The 21,203-nt window shown below is 46.5% G+C and overlaps 1 protein-coding gene across 2 annotated transcripts in view; it reads right to left on the bottom strand.

Annotated features, from left to right (window-relative positions):
• PRMT7 (protein arginine methyltransferase 7) overlaps positions 1–21,203 on the bottom strand; it is a 654,823-nt gene that overhangs the window by 428,718 nt on the left and 204,902 nt on the right. For both annotated transcript variants that reach the window (XM_085637728.1, XM_085637727.1), the window contains exon 8: positions 13,426–13,606. In XM_085637728.1, coding sequence (XP_085493854.1) covers positions 13,426–13,606 — 181 coding nt within the window. The remainder of the gene's footprint in view (positions 1–13,425; positions 13,607–21,203) is intronic.

Below are 21,203 nucleotides of genomic sequence, written 5' to 3'. Positions count from 1 at the left end.
CCATCTTTTTTAGCTCGTCTTTGCCATTTCATACAGGGACCAATCATTTGCAAATAAGCCCATAGCTGCCAAGGTTTCAGACTGCTTTTGGACTTCAGAACAGCTTTTGATTAGGTGGATAGGGAAACTATGGAGAAAACTTGTCGACAGGGACTTCCCTCCGAATCTCCTAGGTGTATTACAATCCCTACACAAAGACAATTGGGCCCAGGTGGAGCTAGATAAATCAGGCCGGCTATCCCTGAAAATCCCCATCAAGAATGGCTTTTTGCAGGGGTGTGTTTCAGCCCCCCTGCTTTTTAGTTTATTTCTAGCAGGGACCAATCATTTCCTTCTTGGCTGTTCTACTTTTTACCGCCTGTCTTCTCCACGAAATGGGGGTGAGAAAGGAAGGGGGCCTGCTCCTGATAGCAGGAGAGGCTGGGGGTGCTTTGCAGAGGTAGCAAGTCCTTTGAAGCTCCCCTGCTACAGATGGCTTTTCCTGACTTAGGGGAGGTGTGAACACCTCCACCCAGGAAAGTCTTTGTATCTGGGCACAGGGAGCGAAGGCCCCCACCCCAAGGGTCCAGAAACTTGCCTTGTGGTGGCAGGTTGGTGGTCACCAGTCAGAAACGCACCAGAGGTTGGTTTGGTTCAGGGATCCACTCTACAAGGGACCTCTGAGTGACGGGAATAATAAATTTGACATTGAAATCAATGCGGGTTTATTATTCTGAGATGTTTGATACCAAACATCCCAGGACTCAGTAAAGTCATTATGGTGCTCGGAAACTCGTAATGACTAGGTTCCAGACCATATACTCAGGATGGCTTTACTGAGCACTTATAATATCTAAGAATGGCCTTGGATATTTTAGGGGCCTGTCTGCTCCTGCAGATAGGCCCTCACATGAGACATAGTGCACTCTACCCCAAGGGTGCCTTACTCAAGCCCCACTCAGTGCTGGGCAGGCATGACACACAGGGTTGTGTACCATATCAACTCTTCACTTTTAGCAGCACTCAAACACGCAGGCTGCAACAGCAGTGGTGCATGTGTGTGGTGAGAGGTCTCTGAGGGTGGCACAATACATGCTGCAGCCCCCAGAGGCCGTTCCCTGGCTATCATGCCCTTGGTACCATAGGTACCCGTAACAAGGGTCTTACAGGTAGGCCGAGTTGTGCCAATTGTGGAAACATTGGTACAGGTTAGGGAAAGATCACAGGCCCTGGGAACCTGATTGGCAGGGACCCAGTGCACACTCAGTCAAATTGCATCAGGTATCTGGCAAAAAAAGGTAAGGGCAACCATGCAGAAAGTGCACTTTCCTACAAATGTTTAATGAACAAATTTCCTAATGAACTTGTTTTCTACCACCCTCTTTTAGGCCAACATTTTTGGGAATATAGTGGATTCTCTTATTTAATGGCACTGAAAGAGTTAATAGACAGTGGATCTGAACATTAACAGCAGACATTCTCAGAGTTATGAATGATTCAAGTATTTGCACCCTTCAATTATTTTAGGCTTAGAACAGAACAATTCAGCAGACTCTTTGGGTTGGAAATGTATACGTAAAAACAAGGCTCAGATGTGAAGTGGTACTCACTCACGACAACATTCCATTCCATCTTTTTTTAACTCGTCTTTGCCATTTCATTCAGGGACCAATCATTTGTAAATAAGCACCACTGTGGAAGAGGTGTGGCGCAGCGGCCAGGGTACAGCACCAGGACACCTCTCCGGAGGCAGCTGTGCGCTTTACAAATGCTGGTAATTCATTTTCATTTCATTTTTCATAGCTGCCAAGGTTTGAGATTGCTTATGTGTGACATTTTCATAATTTGTGTAATCATGAGTGACACTTTCTTGCAAGCAAAATCAAGCAATGAACACAAGGGAAACATTTATAAATATCAGAAATTAAACCCATTTGAGCAATGAGAATCTAAGAAGATATTAAAACTGCTGCTAAGAACCAGCAATGGAAGGGCACTAAACGAGTGCCCTTGTAACCTGATCGTACTGTTAAACAGAACAGCAGCATCTGTCCTTGCTGTGAACTATTAATCTGGTTTCTGCAGGCTGGGAGAGAGACTACAGAGTAGTGACACCATTAGGTCCATGTGTGCCCCCAAAAACACATAACCGCAACAGCACCACCTCACCTGTGTTGGGCTAGAAGCTGATGGAAACAACCCCTTTTTCCTGCAGAGAATCAGCTGGGAAGAGAAGCAGCCACAACTCTGCCTGCACAAAGCACAGGGCCAGAAACAACATCCTGTGCCCTCCGTCTCTTCGTGCTCCGACTATCAGTACATCACCAGTGAGCCTGATGTACTCACTGGTCGCACAATTTCGCAGTGGCATGGCGGCACTTTTCATAGCAGGCAGAGCAGGTTTGTGGGGGAAAAGTGTGCATATCATGGCTGTCTGCCAATGGCCTGCAGGGGCTAGCTGGGTCTGAAAAACAGCAGAAGGCACCGGATCTATGTGCAATTGGATCCAAAGCTTGCGGTTTGTTTAAATAAAAAATAAATTTTAAAAAATGTTACTCCCCCTGACCTCATCTCCTGCAGAATGATCCTGGCAGTGGCACACGTCCGTTGTCTCCTCTAGAGGTCGCGCCCCATCAGAAAGCACAATTTCGTTAGCTGTGTGGTGAAGAAAAAGTGTATCCATTCCAGAACACTATGTGAAGTCACCATAGCAACGGGTATGCCTCCAGGTCAGCTGCAAACTGCCTGGGCAGGCGGAGTGCGACGGCAGTGAATAACCAGCACTGAGCACAGGATGCTTTTATTTAATTGAGCGCCTCATGATCTCCACAGTGTGGAGGAGCTCCATAAATGTGTGACTAATGCATTTTAGTGCGGTGATGCGGCAACCAGCACTAAAACGTGTTGGTTTAAAGCCTGAGGAGTGGTACTTGGGAGGGGGTCTTTGCCGTGGCCTCGGCCCACAAAGGATGGTCCAATCTGAATGACCAATCCTGGGCATACATCTCTGAATACCTGGTAAAATCAAAAATGCTAACTCATAAATTTCAAGATGGCTGATCTATAAGGGGTGATCTGTGATACAACTTGGTGTTCTATTGTATGACTGTTTATGGAAGCTGCATATATGGACCAAAATGATCCTTCTTGACATGGCGTAAACGAAGCATTCTTGATAGTCATTGACCAACACATTCAAAATCCTCTCTTGCCTAATCCCCCTGACTGCCACAAAATCATCTCACTATAACCATCTGGCCTCAGTGCAGCGCACACCAACTTTGGTAGACCAAGGTTAGGATTTCATGTTGAGATCATTCTATAACTGCCAGCTTCTGTTTATGGCTCTGGAGCAGTACAATTTTAGTCCGTAACTATTGGTGTAGCTTAAGGTCCAATATACAGCACCTACTGCTAAAGTCAGGGCATGAGGTGTAGTCTCTAAATAATGGACCTTGAATAAGGAAAGAAGCAGGGCTGTGCACGTTTACCACTCGCATTACTTTGACAGCAGTGGCTATAGCAGCCGCTCTTCACAGGACGTTAGTAAGAATATGCAAAAATAATGATAGTAAAGCTCTTTATGTATGTCTGTAAAGACCCTGGTGGGATTGGACCATGCTGTTTGTTATTGCAAGATGTATTGTTTTGAAGTTTACATGAGAGGCCACAAAACCGTTGACTAAAAAAATCACTAATCTAAATAAACTTTCTTCGAACCTCATGAAGAACCTCATCATAGCAACCTTCACTAACTCAACCAACATCTCCCTCCGTGACTTCAACTTTACATGAGAGTTGTCTATGAAGGCCACGAAAGATGGCTTTGTAGAACTTCTGGGTGCACTAACATTAAACAAGATATCTCAAAGCCATAATCACTGCAAGGGCAAGGTACTGTACCTCGTCTGGAGCTCAATAACCAGGATACACTGCTACACTTTGGAAAAGCTAGCCTGGGCTACCGTGTTCCTATTGATTTGAACTGTTTTGCATTGACACACCGAGGCAACAACAAGAGCCAAGAAATACCATGTGCCAAGCCTTCAAAAATATGCCTGAAGATGTCCTTGAAAACAGTTGTTGTTGTTGTTGTCATCCAAACACCTTAACAACCCCTGCAATGACCTCCAACTCCTCCTACAGTACTTCAGATGGGCCTTCTAACTAACAATGGATAACAATGCCTAGTTGAAGATTTCAACATTAAAACAGAAAGTTGGTACAGCCTGAAACTCATCAAAATCAAAAACAAAATTAGATGTCAGGAAAATTAGTAAAGCTTCACACTGTAGGTTCCCGGAGGTGAATTCCGAAGGATGCGCACCACTTCATAGACCACCGGTTGTCTTCGTGGACCCGAGGTCTTTCACGACGTGACTTCTCCTTCCCAAAGGCTAAGTGGCCACCGCCCTGACTGACGCCCCTGTTCTGGTCGACTCAGTTGGTACTGGTCGAGACACTAGACGGACCTCTGGCGGTGACAAAGAGATTGGGTCAGGTAAGAGTGGGATTTCCCACTTTAGTCGCGACATAAAGTTAGTATTGATTGTCTGTTCGACTTTTGCAAAAGCCGAAACCAAGGGGTAAGTACTGATTGTACTATTTTTATCGTGTATCCCTTGATGATTGTTTCAGGAGTTTGTAATGCCTGGTTTTAGTAAGTTTCGTAAATGGTGTTGTTGTTCTTGTGATAGGGACTCCGCATTGGAGGAATCCTGCCCAGTTCCTCCATTGGGGACTCCCAACCACGAAATATACGTTAAACATGGTATAGGGCCCATAGTGTTTTCTTCTTTGTGGCAGAAATATACTAAGACAGATGGTGAATTACAGTGGCCTCAGTATGGGAGTTTTGAGCCGCGTGTTTTGGATAATTTGGAAGGGAAACTGTTTAGCCGAAAGGGCCGACCGGCCATTTTGACTCCTTTAAAGTTTGGCGTAAAGAGGCCAAACAGAGGGAGATCAAACAGAAGAAACTAGAATCCAAACAAATGCGACTGTCCGTTATTCGAAAGGCACAGGCTCATGAACAAGAGAAAATAGATAGAAACATCGAGATGGTTAATAGAGCTCATCATTTAGACACTGACAAGTGTTATCCTGTTTTACCTATGTTGCCTGGGGATCGAAAGGATCCAGACAGTTATGGTCTCATGTCCCCACCTCCCTATGCACCAGGAGCACCTGTCCCCCGATATAATGCACCCCCTCAAGTGAATGTAGCTGCCCAAGTGAACCTACCACCTCAGCCGCCCCCTCACCTCCCCCCTGGAGGTCCCGCGATTCCCCAACAACAAGCTCATCCGACTGCCCCTGTTACCATTTCAACTCCACCTCCTCCTGCCACTGTGTCACCTCTCGTCTCCGTCCCGCCTCCGTCTCTTTCTACATCATCTCGTGGCTCCCGATTCCTTTCAGCATCTCTGTAACCCTTCGTTAAGGCAATACGCTCTCGTACACCCCGTAAACTGTCGCTTCGAGGACATCTGTACACAGACATACATGAACAAAGTGTCTTAGACCGACAGGCGCGTATGGCTCAAATGACATTATAGAGACGTTTTGTCAATGGAGAAGCGCCACACAGCGATATGTTTTTGATGTGATGTGTGACATCCTGATTACAATGCGGCAGGATATAATACCAGAGGGCCCCCCAGAGGGTTTGATTCAGTTGCAAAAAGATGTGGCATCTGGTTTCGTTCAGGGTGAGGATCTGTACGATGCGGTTGTTACTCTAGTTTCATATCGTGATATGTTGACCTGCAGGAATAGTGGTAAGGACGGCATCTGTACCCTGGGAAAGGGCTTTCCGATGAGAGGTTCAGCCTGTTTGGAGGGACCCGGTCCCGGTCCGGCTGCGCAGGCGGTGGGAGGTGTAGCAATACCGGGTCACTTTCAGCAGGTTTGGGTTCATGTACCATGGAAGAGAACTGATGTCCTAACTTTGAAACAAGCTTTGCCTGACCCCCGAAAAAACCCGGCCGGTTACTATAAGGAACTTACTCAGACCATAGAAGCATGTATAATGAATTTGGCCGATATAGATATGTTGATGGGTAATGTGGTGCCGCATGATGTTTGGACTAAGATCCGACGAGCAGATCAGGTGGCGGAATTAGGAGGTACCTGGCAACATATTAAACAGGTAGATGCTGACCAGGCGGGCGGAGCCAAGCCTGAACAGTTGATTCGGGATTTGCCCGGTAGAATAATTGATTTAATGAAGACCATAATGCCCCCTCTCCGGGTTAATTGGGATAAATTGACTGCTTGCAAACAAAAAAAAGACGAAAGTGTGTCTGATTTCTTCACTAGGTTCGAGGAAGTGTTTACTGATCATAGTGGCCAGGATATGTCTACTGAAGGGGGAACACGATTATTTGTTGATACGTTTGTGTCTAACCTGTTGTCCGAAATTTCCTCTAAAATTAAAATGTCCGGGAGTGCTTGGCCTATTTCCACACCCGCAGGCATCCTTACCACAGCCCAGTACTATGAGAATAGGGATCAGGAGGAGAAAGAAAAAGCAGATAGAAGAACAAAGGATTTAAAGACAAAGGTTTTGCTTCAGCAAGCTTACGCACCCACAAATAGGCAGGCACCCCATGCTGCCCCTCCCCCTCAACGACTACTCCAGTCTGTCAGATATACTGGCGTGCGCCCTCCCTGGGCCCGAATCAATGCGCATACTGTAGACAGGAAGGTCATTGGCGTGACCAATGTCCCGTATTAATGGCTCAACAGAGGCAGGGAGCTCCCCCTCGTGGAGGGGGAGGTCGGCAGGGCTCCTCATCTAGAGGCAGAGGCCGTGGTGGAGGTGTTCCCCAGGACTCTAGACCTCTCTTGCAGCAGGACCAAAACTGTTTCGATCCCCCTGGAGGGAATTATTACAACGATGATTATTATCCCGCGGAAGGGACTGGCTTTACTTCCCACTAGGAGTGCCCAGGTCAGAGTGAGGGAGCTATCAATATTCCTGTGGGTCAACGTGGCCCTTATGTCACTATGACCACTTTAGGAGTACGGGAGAAATTTTGGGTTGACACTGGCGCATCCCGAAGTTCCATCATCCACTCCAAGCTCCCTGGGGCACCTTTGTCTGGCGCACAAAACGTTTCGGTGGGTGTCTCTGGAACGCCCATCCGAAACCCTGTTTCCTGCCTCCTTCCCTTCTCTATTGGCCCTTGTCACCTGGAATCGCCCTTTATTCTTACCACTGGATGTGGTGAAAATTTGTTGGGACTGGATTTGCTAAAAAGACTGCATGCTACCATCCATTGCTCTCCCGGAGGGGTCCATTTGACACTGGGTCCAAAAACTGTCTCCTCTATGTATCTCTCTCGTTCAGCTCTGCCAGAGGACCTTTAGTCCCTCCCAGCTTCCTTATGGGCTAGTGGGGATAATGATGTAGGACTGTTAGACGTCCCCCCTTATACTGTCACTCTAAAGGAGAATGTGCGTCTTCCACGCATTCCTAAGTATAAGATACCACCGGAAGGTGAGCGTGCCCTTTTAAACATTATTTCTGACTTGATCCAGAAGGGTGTAATGGAGGAGACCCGCGGTAATCCATGCAATAGCCCCGTTCTTCCGGTCATTAAACGAACAGACCCTGACAAACCTCCTCAGTACAGATTAGTAGTAGACCTGCGAGCACTTAAACTGGTAGTTCCACAGTTCCCTGTTGTCCCAGATATCACCACTCTCTTACTATGATTCCTCCAACGGCTTGTTTCTTTTCTGTTTGTTGATTTGAAAAATGCCTTCTTTAGCGTTCCCATTGCACCCACTAGTAGAGGTCTTTTTGGAATCTCCCTGGGTGGTCGCAGCTTCAGGTTTTGTCACGCCCCCCAGGGGTACACTGAGAGTCCATCTATTTATAGTCAAGCATTAAAAGCGCAGTTGGATTCTCTATCTCTGCCCATTGGCACCACCTTGATTCAGTATGTGGATGACTTGCTGATTGCGGCTGATTCAGAGGAATTGTGCCGACAGGCAACTCTGAAGCTGCTACAGCATTTGGCTACTCACCATCACAAGGTTTCCCTCACTAAATTACAGTATTGTCAACATCAAGTGACCTACTTAGGTAATTTGTTGTCGAAGGAGGGAAGACGTCTGACCCCTGAAAGAATACAGACAATTTTATCAATGACACCCCCGCGTACACAGAAGGAGGTCCGTGCCCTTATCGGTATTAACTCTTACTGTCGCCAATGGATACCCAATTTTTCGTTAATGGTCAAACCATTATTATCTCTGACACTCAAAGACACACCTCATCCACTTCCTTGGTCAGAAGAATGTCAGAAAAGCTTCCAAGACCTATGCTCAGCCCCTGTGTTAGGAACACCAGACTATACAAAACCATTCACATTGTATGTCCATGAGCGAGAAGGATGTGCATTATCAGTGTTAACACAGCAATTTGGAGACAAACAGCGTCCATGTGCATACTTCTCTCCAGTATGAGACCCAGTGGCCCGAGCACTGCCCAGTTGTTTAAGAGCAACGGCAGCAGCAGCAGTATCCATCCGACAGTCAGCAGGTCTGGTATTGGACACCCCACTTGTTGTAATGGTTCCCCATGCAGTAGACACGCTATTAAACGGAACAAAGACACAACACCTCACTAGTGCCCGTCTGTCTGGTTATGAACTGACACTATTAGCTAGCCATATCACTATTAAGAGGTGTACCACACTGAATCCAGCTACTCTCTTACCGCTTCCCTCAGATTCAGACCTTGTGGAGGGAGAACATGATTGTATTTTCAGAACAGAGGAGACTAAGGGTCGAGTGGATCTACAGGATGTACCCTTTTTAAAGCCTGATGGAACACTCTATGTTGATGGTTCATGCTTTAAGCTACCCAATGGCGATACAATAACCGCCTATGCTATCACCACCCTCTACAGTGGTAAAGGCACAGCGAATACCACATAATTCGGCCCAGGCTGCCGAATAAATGGCCCTAACAAGAGCATGCGAATTAAGCAAGGGAAGAGTGGTGAATGTGTATACTGATAGCCAGTATGCCTTTGGGGTAGCGCATAACTTTGGCCGGCTGTGGGCAGAAAGAGGGTTCCTCACCTCCCATGGCACTAAGATACAACATGGTCAACTGATTAATAGATTGCTAGAAGCACTCACGATGCCGGCTAAGATAGCAGTAATAAAGTGTAGTGCCCACAAGAAAATAAGTGATGTTACTGGGCAAGGAAATGCGTTTGCAGACCAAACCGCTAAAGAAACAGCAAGCAACCTATCCAATAGAATGTATATGGCTGGACCTGCACGATGGGTTGTAGAAGGAGGGATGTGTGAGGATACCTTAGAAAATGTAAAGGATATCCAAGCAGATGCTACAGTAGAGGAAAAAGCAAGGTGGGAGGAGATGACTGGTCGATTGGACGAAACTGGCTGTTGGATAGATCTGTCAGATCAGCAGCGCTGGCTCCTGCCAGACGCGTATGTCCTCCCAGTAGTTACTATGGCCCATGGCCCAGCCCATATTAGCGCAAAAGGGATATGCAAAACGTTAGCACCAGTATGGCAGAATTCGAAAATACCAAAATGTGCAGAAAATGTAGTGAAGAACTGTCTGATTTGTGTAATGTATAATCCTGGTAAGGGCACGCCAACACCAGCTGGACACTTTGCACCACCCTCGTATCCACTTGAGGTCCTTCAGATAGACTACATACATATGGAAAGGTGTAATAATCTGAAATATGTCCTGGTGGTGGTTTGTGCCTTTTCTAAATGGATAGAGGCTTACCCTCTTAAGGATAATACAGCTGTCTCAACTGCTAAGGTACTCCTGAAAGAGTTCTTCCCCAGATTTGGCCTACCTAGAGTAGTGTGGAGTGACAATAGTAGCGAATTTGTGGGACAAGTCATGCAGAAAGTATGTACAGGTCTGGGCATTAAGCAGAAATTTCACGCAGCCAACCACCCACAGTCAGCTGGATTAGTGGAACGTTACAATGGTACCCTAAAACTAAAGTTGGCTAAAATTCAGGCTAGCACAGGTCTATCATGGCCGGATGCACTGCCATTGGCCCTTTTGTCCACTAGGACAACAGTCCATTCACGCACGGGAATATCCCCGTATGAAGTGGTGTTTGGGCGTCCAGCTAATGTATGGGGTGTGCCTAGGCCCACGAAGTTCTCTGACATCGAATATCCTATGTTGGTCGACTATCTGTATGAGCTGACTAATAAAATGCGTGTTCTTCACCAGCAGGTACATTCCATACAGCCAGGAGACTGAGGTGTGCGTGAGGAACTTCCAGAGGGCCAAGAATCTCGAGCCTCGTTGGAAAGCTCCTCAGCGGGTCCTTTTGACGACTCGCACAGCTGTAAAGGTTGCTGGAAGGAAAAATTGGATTCACGGAGTCCACTGCAAGAAAGTGCCGTTGCCTCTGCCTTATGATCAGTGGGTGAAAGAAGGAATAGGAGACGTTGAGTGTGAGCAGGTACCGAGGTTTGTCCCCTTCAGCGATGCTCATATTGACTCTGCCACATCTGAGAAGGAGGACGACGATATCTTGCAAGCGGCCGTCCCACCAGACTTAAGGACTGATACCACCAGGCCTCACCTCCTCTTCCAATGTCAAACAGTGCCTGGTTCAACCCGATACAACCTTCGTTTCAGTGGGAGGATCTGCACGAGCTTTCGCAGCCATTTTTACAGCAGCTGTAATAGATACCCCGGTGAAAGAAAATGACCGTCATAAAAAGGCCCTTCTTGCGGCCATCGACTATATGTCGGGTTTGGGTGTGTCAGGCTCGGCACAAGAGAATGCTAGTTATGGCATGTATACTGAGAGTTTTTACCTCAAACAGTTTGAGGGACGGTCGCGTTCTGCCCAAGGGGAACAGGGTAAAACGGTCTGGGTTGTTCCTCACCGAGGTCATGTATGCCTAAGAGGGAAAGGCCGCAATAAGAACGCCTGCCTTGGGGAAAGTGAATGTGCCGTTACCTACACCTTGACTGATGCCAAGACCTCCCCCCTAGTAGCCGCCGAGAATACGTATTTTGTTTGTGGCTCTCATGCCCGAGCCTGGCTCCCCGAAAATTTCTCGGGGACATGCTATGTGTCCTTTTTGTTGCCCCCCACTTACACAGCTGAGGCCGACCATCATCGGACGGCACTGTTGGTCCCCACCCCCGCTAAATGGGTCAGGCGGGGTGTTGTAGACGCCCAAGGCACGACAGGGCAGGAGGCTGGAGACTTTTTCAAAGGAGTCCTACCCTTCTGGGGCCCAATGATTAACAGTCGGCACATTAGGCAGCTAACACGAGTAGTTGAGGCCACCATAAATGAAACAGCGGGAGCTTTGAGTAATCTCATGACGGAACTCGCTGCCGACCGCCTTGTAACGCTTCAAAACCGTATGGTTTTAGACGTAATACTTGCTGACCGCGGTGGCGTATGCAAATTGATCAGATCTAGATTTAGGTGTCCCCTGCACCGCCGGGCAATACGGTGTCCGGTTTCTACACAACGCGGACTGCCTTGACATGGTGGTCAGCCCGCATTCATTTTTACCTAAACTGCTCCTGTCACACTGGTGGAAGTACTTTTGCAGAAACGATACCCGCCTAATCAGCGTGGATTTCTTAATATGCAGTGTGCACTTCTCTGCCAAAGGGCTGATGGAGGGCGCCCACTGCACTATCCAGTCGCACCCCAATCATCAAATTACCCACTTGGTTATTCTGACAAAGCACGGCAGTAGGTAAGAAGGATTAAACCTTCCTTGCTGGAACACAAAAAGGAACGATATGGGAATTTCTTGATAAAACAGAAGAGGTTTTAGAGATCCAACAAGAGACACATAATGCTGTGCTACCACTCTTTGCTCGTGGCCAATAAAGGTCCAAGATTCGCAATGCGTGTTTTTAGGGTTTATTATCTGAAGTATCAGTGAGATCAATTATTTTGAATGAAGTAGTAAAGGTTTACCTGTCAGCAAGTCATTAGTTCCCTCGACAGCAAACCTGGTACTGAATATGTTAAATATGGTCTGTTCATATTTCGCTTGGAAAGCAATAATTGTGTTGGCCATCTCAAACAAAAAATACTGGAGAAATTCAGGTACTGGCCAAAGAAGTGGTGAGGGGAATCCATATTTCTGATTTCCAAGTGCACAGGTTGTTACTGCTCCCAGCGGTCATTACTTTAATATTTACTATTAAAAAAAACACTTTAATAGCTGTTTATGCTTAATGGCTTGCCTAATTAAGGAGGTTACATAACACCAATATATCAGTCAGCAAAGGTTCTTGCTCCTGAGAGTATTAATGCCTCATTAATTAGCAGCAATTCATTAGTCACATTTCTCCTCCTAAATTACTCCATTTAAGGTTAAGTGAGGACAACCTGAGTGTCTAGTCTCACACAGTCTGAGGGAACTCACTCTCCTCCGAGATCTAAACCCAGCCACTGCTGATGTTCTTGGCAAGAAATTAAAAAGCTTTCACCACGCTGCCTCCTGAAACCAAAAATTTCTTTGCATAGAGAACAACTGATATTCACAAGTTTCTATCTTATTTTAGTTCCATTTATGGGCCTTCCTTTCCCACCACCTTCAAACACATTATTTTGGCAGGGTTCTGTCTCAGCACCTGGCAGAATTGGTGCTATGGAACTCACTCGCCGGGATTTAGCAGGGCTATATGAATTAAATACACAATTATAATTCAAGAGAGATATATCAGACGTTAACCCGAAGATTGACAGTTTTATTTTTATCTTTCTGCCAAACATAGATCAGTGCCTTAAAACACTTTATATTCTGACCTATGTAAGGTGATAGCATCCTTCAGCGAGTGTCCTCTTTTGCTTGAAAGAGGAGAAAGGCACCATGAGCAGTTGCGGAATTAAATCTCCCACGAGGGGCGTTTCAGCAAAGACTCAGAAACAGTTTGTTGTTTCAACCTCAAATCCCTCTTTGGTTACAATCAAATCCCTCTTTGTCTGTTCTCAAGATTATCAGGCAAGAAAGCTACCCTCCATATGCATTCATATTTCTTTGCCAAAAGCATCAGTGGTTATGAAGACAGTTGGCATAGATTCAAGAAGCTAAGCAGAGATGAAGGCTGCTTTCACTTTGACAAAGGTGGGAGAGAATGGTGCTATGATTTTTGGTGTGGTCCACACAGCTTAAAATCGGAGAAGGGGGCTTCATAATTTTTTAATTTGGAATTACCAAAAGCTGAAATGTTAGTAGAACGATGTTTTACTTGAATGGGCTCCAGAAACTTGCAGAAAATGTGTAATTACCAAGCTATAGTCATAGAAATTATGATCTCGGCGCATGTTACCAGACATATTTTGATATATAAATTATTCACAATGTAAATCAACGTTGTTGTCATTTAATAAAACAAAAGTGTTAGCCATTTTCTAAAAAAACATGCATCCATACCGGAACATCTTGAGGAGATTGCTGTATCCAGTGTGGCTCCATGGTGCATTTAATTGTGCCATCTGGATCCATGTCGATATCCCACCAGGAGAGGATCACCTGCGCCTTGCCCGATGTCACAGGTTCAAAGGGCACTGTGTGGGATGCGGGGCTGCTGCTCACGGCTTTACTGAAATCGACCCTGCAAAGCATTTAAAGGCTGGTGAACTTCTGATCCAAAAAGCTCAGTTTGAAACGACATCAGGCATAAGGGCCTCAGAGCAGACAGTTCATGACATCAAGTAGCTCTCACAGTCCAAAGTCCCTCAACATAGTATACAGCATCATCAGGAACCTTATTTAAAAGATGTAAATGGGCATGGGACTTGGAAAAATATGGTGAGGAAGGAAAGGTTTAGTCATAACAATAGTTCATCACCAAGGGTATCCTATGCATAATCATATAATTAGAAAGATGGAATCCACAAACGTCTTAAACTAATGTTTTCTCTACATTTCAGAAAGCAAATGAGAAAAAAAACCTTTTATATCAGGTTTCCTAAAGAGGTCTATTTTTTAATTTTATGTAGACAACGGTACTTGCAATATGGCCGCCTGTTCTGGGTCACTGTCATTTTAGCATCAATCAGTGCCACCAGACTCTAGGTCTGAGGTACAAGCTAAATTAGACATTGCTGTGTGAGACAAGGGCTGCTTGTAGGACTGCTGGCTGTCAGTTGAACATTACAAGCTGCATGACATTTGATTTTGAATATAGGCATAATGTATATGTCTGGACAGTACTATAACTGGCTTAGATGCAAAAAGACAGGATTGCCTGCAAATGTATTTCTCTGTTGTGATTCAATGGGTTCATTATTAACAATCGGACTCTCCTAGTGGCAAGGAGCGTCACTTGATGTTCCATTATACTTCGCGGCTTCGTCTTTAGACCCTGTCAACTAGCCAGAATGTCAGGATCAGGAGGTAGACAATAACAGTAGTTGCAAGCCTGCTCTTGCCTGAAATCGTATCACTATACTGGCCACAGATCGTGAAGGAACACAATTACTTCAATGTACCAAAGGCCTACTCCATTTCACCTAGTGGAGACAATTACAAACAAGCACTGGTATATCCACTAATGTTATGTTAGAAAGATCTATGATCCAGGCCATTTTAAAAGTCGTAGTACTTGCTCATTGATTGGGGAGTGTGTGTGTGGCAGGGTGAACGTGAGAACGAGTAAATCAAATCAAATCAATGATCTTTATTCGGGTATTTAGAAATATCCATAAAAGAAGCATGTTAAAAACAGTCCAAATTCCATTATAAGTTAGACAGATTTGCACGTATACACATATATACAAAAAGTGATAAAAACCCAACAATATTAACAATTTAAAAACAGGACAGTTAAATGCGGGCCCAGGCTGATTCAGCAATGTAAAATTTCCCCAAAGGTGTGAGAGGGGGAACCCTTCATCGTACTCGTGAGTTCAAAAAGAAATTACAGGGCAAGTCTAGATGGTATCCTTAGACCCTTCCATGCCTCAGTGAGTCCAAGGAGCTAGTCCTCTCCTCTGGTGTTCCTTAACTTTACCGCCAGTCTTAAAAAGTGTACAGTGCTGAATAAGGTAAAAGGGTCGGAGGAGAGCTTAAGAAATAAAAGAGCCACTTTAGCCTGTCTGATTTTGGACCGTCTTAAGATGGTTTTTAAGAACAGGGACCTGGGATGAGCATAGAAAGGACAAATTAGAACGAAGTGAAGGGTATCTTGCGGAGATCTTAGATCGCAGCCGCAACACCCTTTTGTATTTATATCGTTTACAAACCTGGCTGGAACTGATAAAATATGATTCAGAAGGTTTAACCTAAATCTGGTCATCAAACATCTGTCATGTCTATTGTACATGTTAGAGAGATAAAATTCCATGCCCGGGGATGATTTTGTAAGCAGGTAGGATCTTACTGTGATTTTTCGCCCTTCTCTGTCCCTAGCTATATACCGCAAAAATGCTGCCTTTATAACGCCCTTGTCTCCGATAGATAGTGTAAGTGGTTCGTTAAAAAAGTTTCCGTAGCCCAATCTGGTCAAGGCGTCCCTTACATATTTGAGCCAGGGTATTCGGAGCCCTTTATCCCCCCTCATACAGTCCTCCAGAATATGTCTGCTTAGACTATCCTCTGGATTTGTCCAAATTTTTATCCAGCAGATAATGGGTTTGAGGCATGCCCTCTCACTAAGATATGTGATACCCAGCTCCTCATGAACAATAAAAGAAGGGATGCAATGGGGCACTTGCAGAAGCCTTCTTAGCAACTTGTTTTCCTCCAGTTGGATTTTTGCTAGATCTGAAAAACCCCACACCTCCCTCCCATACAGAGTCTTGGCACAACATACCAAACTATATAGTTGCACTATTTCGTTAGGTGACCACCGGCGTAGTCTAGCGGCATAATTCATAACTGATCCCACAGCACTGGGATGTTGGCTGCTTTTGTGCCTAATTAATGGTTTAAAATTAAGATATTTGTCAAAAAGGATCCCCAAGTAGTTAAAAACTTTTACTTTTTCAAGTTTATGTGCCCCTATTGTGAAGGTACATTTCTTAGAAGGCGTTTTGCCTGCTTCCATGACATATGACTTTGAGAGGTTGGGGGCTAGATCTAGGTCCGCCATAAAGCTAACAAATCCGCTGATAAGAGCCTGTAGGCCTCTTCCAGTGCGCGCCAGTTGGACCGCGTCATCCGCGTATAGGAGGACAGGTATACTCCTTCTACCAATGCGGGGGCAATCTACCCCCAAGACTCCGAGCGCCTTGTCTAAACCGTTTATATAGAGCATGAATAGGAAAGGCGCAAGGATACAACCTTGCCTCACCCCACCCCTGCATAGGAAATCTTCCGTGAGGTCCCCCTCGTCACTAAACCAGACCTGTGCCGTTGTGTTTTGATGAAGCATTCGTAAGACATGTATCAGTCCTGGATCCACACCCATGGCTCCCAAGATTTCCCACAGCTTTCTTCTGTTGACACAGTCGAATGCTGCTGAGAGATCCATAAAGGCCAGGTACACAGTGCCCTCCCTGGCCGGAGTAAACTTTGCCACCAGGTGATAGAGATTTAGACACTGGTCTGTGGTTGAACGACCGTTGCGAAACCCGTACTGTATGTCTGTAATGATGTCGTTTTCGTCAGCCCAGACCATCAAACGGTTTAGATGACTCTCCCCAGAACTTTCGCCGTGTCGTCTATAAGGGATATTGGGCGATAGCATTGCGGGTCGTTCCTATTTCCTTTTTTAAACACGGGTACAATGGCAGCCGTGGACCAAGATCTAGGCATACCAACTTCAATGGCTGTGTTGAATACCCTAGTGAGTATAGGAGCCCAAAGATCTGCCTGACTTTTAAATAGATCAGGGGGAATCCCGTCAGGTCCTGGCGCCTTTCTCACTACCAGGCCATCAATTCCTGATTTAACCTCGGGTACCGTAAGATACGTCCGAGTACATGCTGGGAATCCTATAGCTAGAAGTGGTTGCTCTTCTAGTTCACCACGGTTATATAAGCTTGTGAAGTGCGCCACCCATGCTTCTGGCAAGATATGGGACGCCACTTGCGGTTTGTTTGATGGCTGTAAGCAAGGGTCATTTATTACTTTCCAGGAACTATTCATGTCCCGACGCTCGGCAGCCTCTCTCAGCGACTCCCATGCCTGGATTTGTAGGGAAATTTTTCGCAGTTTACTGGCCGTTTTGTAGCGCGTCCTGCAGGCGACAATCATACCTCTATCCTTTGGGACTGTTTTGAGTGCCAGCTTCAGATCCCTGTGGGCCCTTGAGCAATCCTTATCGAACCATCTGGGGCAAGAGTCAGTCTGCTGGGCAGTACCCTCGAAAGCTTTGATCAAGTCGCTCCCCTCTACAGTGGAATCTAGGTACCTCCATATCTGATTATCAGCATTGGCAAGGAGCGCTCGATGGAATGCGACCCCGTCAATGTTGTTCCACCTGATTCTCCTGCCCTGGTCCGTTGCCTTATACTGGCCCACAGTGGTCCTTTTATCCGCCTTGGCAATTAGATTATTGTCCCTCAGTGATAATACCAGGGGGTTATGGTCACTAAAGGCACTGACCGCTATCTTAAATTGGGTAACCCTATATTTTAATACATTTGTTACGAAGATGTAGTCGATAATTGATTCACTTCCCCTTCCCTTAAAGGAGGGGATTATTGTGTTGGACAACCCACAATCGATCAAATCCATTGTGTGGGTTAAGGCGAACTTACCCAGAATTTTACTTAATTCCATGCCCTCTCTAGAGTGCACTAAGTGCCAACCCTTAGTGGAGGGGCATGCGTCCCAGGTTCCTCTTTCCCATTTCAGATAAGGGCACTGATGGCAGTTAAAATCCCCCATTAAAATCAACTGGGTGCTTGAGTCCCCTATATCGTGTAAGCAGGCCAATCTCTCCTCGAGCTCGGCCGAGTTCGACATGGATTGTCCAGCGTTATAAAAATTTATAAAAATAAGCTTTAGACCCTTCTTGGAGTATCTAATACCCTGGAGGCAACCCGAATCCCACCCCAGGTCCTGCCAAGTCCCTTGCAGCGTCAATGCAACATACGTTATTAAACCTCCCTTAGCACGGCCCATAGTTGATTTGCTGGTCGGGACAAAAAACATTTTAAAGCCCTCCAAGAATGGGGCACTGCTATTAACTTCCCACGTTTCCTGGAGACAGATGACGTGGTAGTTTCTGATGAGATCTAACCATTCCTTGTTTTGGATTTTAGCTGCAATTCCTGCGATATTCCAAGGGATCATCCTCAACTCCTTAGAGGTTGGTTCAGGCCCGCTATTCCCACCACTCGTATTCCCTGAGGTGGGGCGCGTTTCTGGGCTGCGTACTTCTGTGATCGTGTCTTCCGCACCCCTCTCATGCCGCGCTAAGGCGCCAATTGCTATTTCCGGGTCATGAGTCCCTGGTGGGCTTATATTGTCACATTTAGATTGATTTTCACAGTCTTTCTCGATCTCGCCACACCCTCTCCTCACCAGTCAGTCCTGTTCATCCAGGGCAGATGTACTGGAGAGAGGTGCAAATCTGTTTGTTGCATAGCCAGAGCAATCCTCCCTGCCTTTCTCAGTAGCCCAGTACCGCTGCGTTCTCTGTCCTGACTCTAAAGCGTTATCCCTGTAAAAGAAATACAGGGGTAGCATCCTTATACAAGACCAGCTTGCCCTCTCCCCGTGGCGGTTGTCGAGCAAGTCTCTTACTAGCTCAGGATGCCTAAAATTTACAATGACGCAGTCACCTGCAAATTTTCTCTTGCTGTTCCCAATCCAAGCTACTCTCCTGGCCATGAGGATGTGTCTGTGCTGAAAGCTCCCTACTGTAGTATTATTGTATATCCAATGCGAGGCCTTATTTATCAGTGTGCTGGTTGATTCTTCCCTATCCTGGTTAAGACCAGGCACGCCTACTAGTACTATCGAATATGGGCAGGATGCAGGAGGTAAATCCAGTGTCTGGAGACCTGGGGTGCTCTGGACTCGGTCAATACTGCTATTCTTAAAGACCTTCTCGGGCTCCTTAATTTTTGGGCGATTGTCCATAGGGTGAGGAGGGGCCAACATAGTACCTGGGTCTTTACAACGCAAATTCCTGTTACTGGTCTTTGCTGTCTCTGAGGCTATTCCTCTCTGCTCCATAGGCTCGGGGTCGTTATTGATTGTAGCCTTGCACCCGCTGTCAGCGGCTGCTAACCCCTCCATCCTCCCCTGATGGTTACTCCCGGATATCTTTCCCCTGTCTTGATCTAGCAGTCTGGTTATTTTCCCTTCCAGTCTGGTGATTTTTGTCATTACTGGCCCCAAATATTGAAGTAGAAGCTGTTCTATTTTTGTCTCGAGTACTTTGACAATTCCATGCAACCCTTCCGCCCCACTCCCTATTTGACAATTTGGGCATACTGAGCTCTCTGGTTTCTTCCTAGCTCCTCTGTTGGGCTTTGTCGGCCCTCTACGGCTAGACTTGCTAACAGGATTTGATGTCTGCGACCCGCTGGGTTCAGGAAACCCCCCTCTCCCTGGCACAGTTTGATTCAGATGGAAGAGCTAGGGGGTGGACAGCCTCCGTCAATAAGGATCTTTTGGAGCGTGTAACTACTTCCCTAACGGGGTTCCATGGGGGATCTACATCCGACAACTAATTGGGCGCTGGGCCCCCCACTCAAGGCCTCCCCTTGCAATGTTTCAAGCAGAATGACCTCCTGAATGTCTTCATTGTGAGAAGTTGGCCTGATGTATGATGTCACTAGTTATAGTGTACACCTTATATCAGTCCAAATACCCTTATGGTGATTGGTTGTAAAGTCAACCTTATAGACCAGCTATCCTAGTGGTAGCATGGACAAGAGCAGTCTTAGGCTAAACTCTGAATGGCATGTGAAGCCAGCTGTGATACCATATATAATCCCTTGAATACCAAATGAAAGGACACCACAACAGATATATATATAAAATAAAGTGTATTTATTCTAAGCAAACCCTCAGCACTCTTTATGAGATTAGAGGTAAGTACAACACAGTCTTATTAATGCATACAGTAAGTCACACAGGTAAGTAATACAGTTAGGCCCTAGGGGCCACGCAAACCATATACTAAATAAGTGGTATAAGAACCACTGTCACGGAAATAGAATAGGCCTAGGCCTAGGGAATCGCTGGGGCTACACTACACTAGCGTTAGTTAGGAAGTGGGAGGCCCACGGGATTTGTGTGCAGAGTGGAAACACTCACGCGTAATGCGTAAAAGTCAATAGCAATGTTACAGTTTAGAAATAGATAGATTTAGGACACTTCCGGAGTAGCTAGGAAGTTGAGACTTGAAAACTAGACACTAGGATAGTCACTATCCCGATGAGCACCGGAGTACCCAAGTTACCTAGCCCACAGGCTGCGGGTGCATAGGGGTGAAGATGCGTCGTTTTCGTCGTCGACTCCTATGGATGCCTGAAGAAAGATGCTGACAGGCAGTCAGGGGAGAGTGTCCGGTGGATCCCAAGCCTGGGATCAAGAAGAGAAGAAACCTGCAAGCAGAAGGGACAGAGTCAAGGTCACTAGCCAGTGACCACGTGGAACCAGGAAGGAACCAGGCGATGTCGTGAAGAGTTGCAGGTGAAGGTGAAGCTTGTCGCTGCAGCCAGGAGGACCAGGAAGCGTCGAGGACGACCAGGACCAGGAGGCGAGCTGTCCCACGAAGGCTCTTGCTGTCGGCGGCGTCGAAGTTGGACTAGGACTCACCAAGCCTTGGCAAGCGGAACCCACGAAGAACAAGGGACTTGCTTCTGGTGCAGACCAGGAAGGTCTGGGGTGCTTCTTCTTTGCAGAGAAGCGGGAGCCAGTCTGGAGGAGCCAAACCAGCGCAGAAGATTTCAGGGAGCGTCGTCACAGAGGCCACTAGCCAGCGGGCAAGCAACCGGACAGACGCGGCAAGCAGGAAAATGCTGAAGGGCCCCACGCAGGACTCGTGGAGTGTGGGGGGCTGGTCTTCGGTGCAGATGGTGCTTGGGGTTGGGGCTTCTCAATCCCCGGTGCACAACTTCGAGGGTACCTCAGAAGCTGCGCTGTAAGTTACTAGCCACTTTTCCCAGGTAGCCGGTCCCACGTCGCTCGTCGCCTCCACGGATCTCAGCTCTGCTGCAGATGTGGATGAGGGTCGGAGAAGTCTGGAAATCAAGGCTCTGGTCGGGCTCTGCAGTCGGTTCCTCGTCGAACGTTTCACAAAG

Source organism: Triturus cristatus, chromosome 12 (genome assembly GCF_964204655.1).
Source record: "Triturus cristatus chromosome 12, aTriCri1.1, whole genome shotgun sequence".
NCBI lineage: Eukaryota > Metazoa > Chordata > Amphibia > Caudata > Salamandridae > Triturus > Triturus cristatus.
This window is presented reverse-complemented; position numbering and strand designations above follow the sequence as displayed.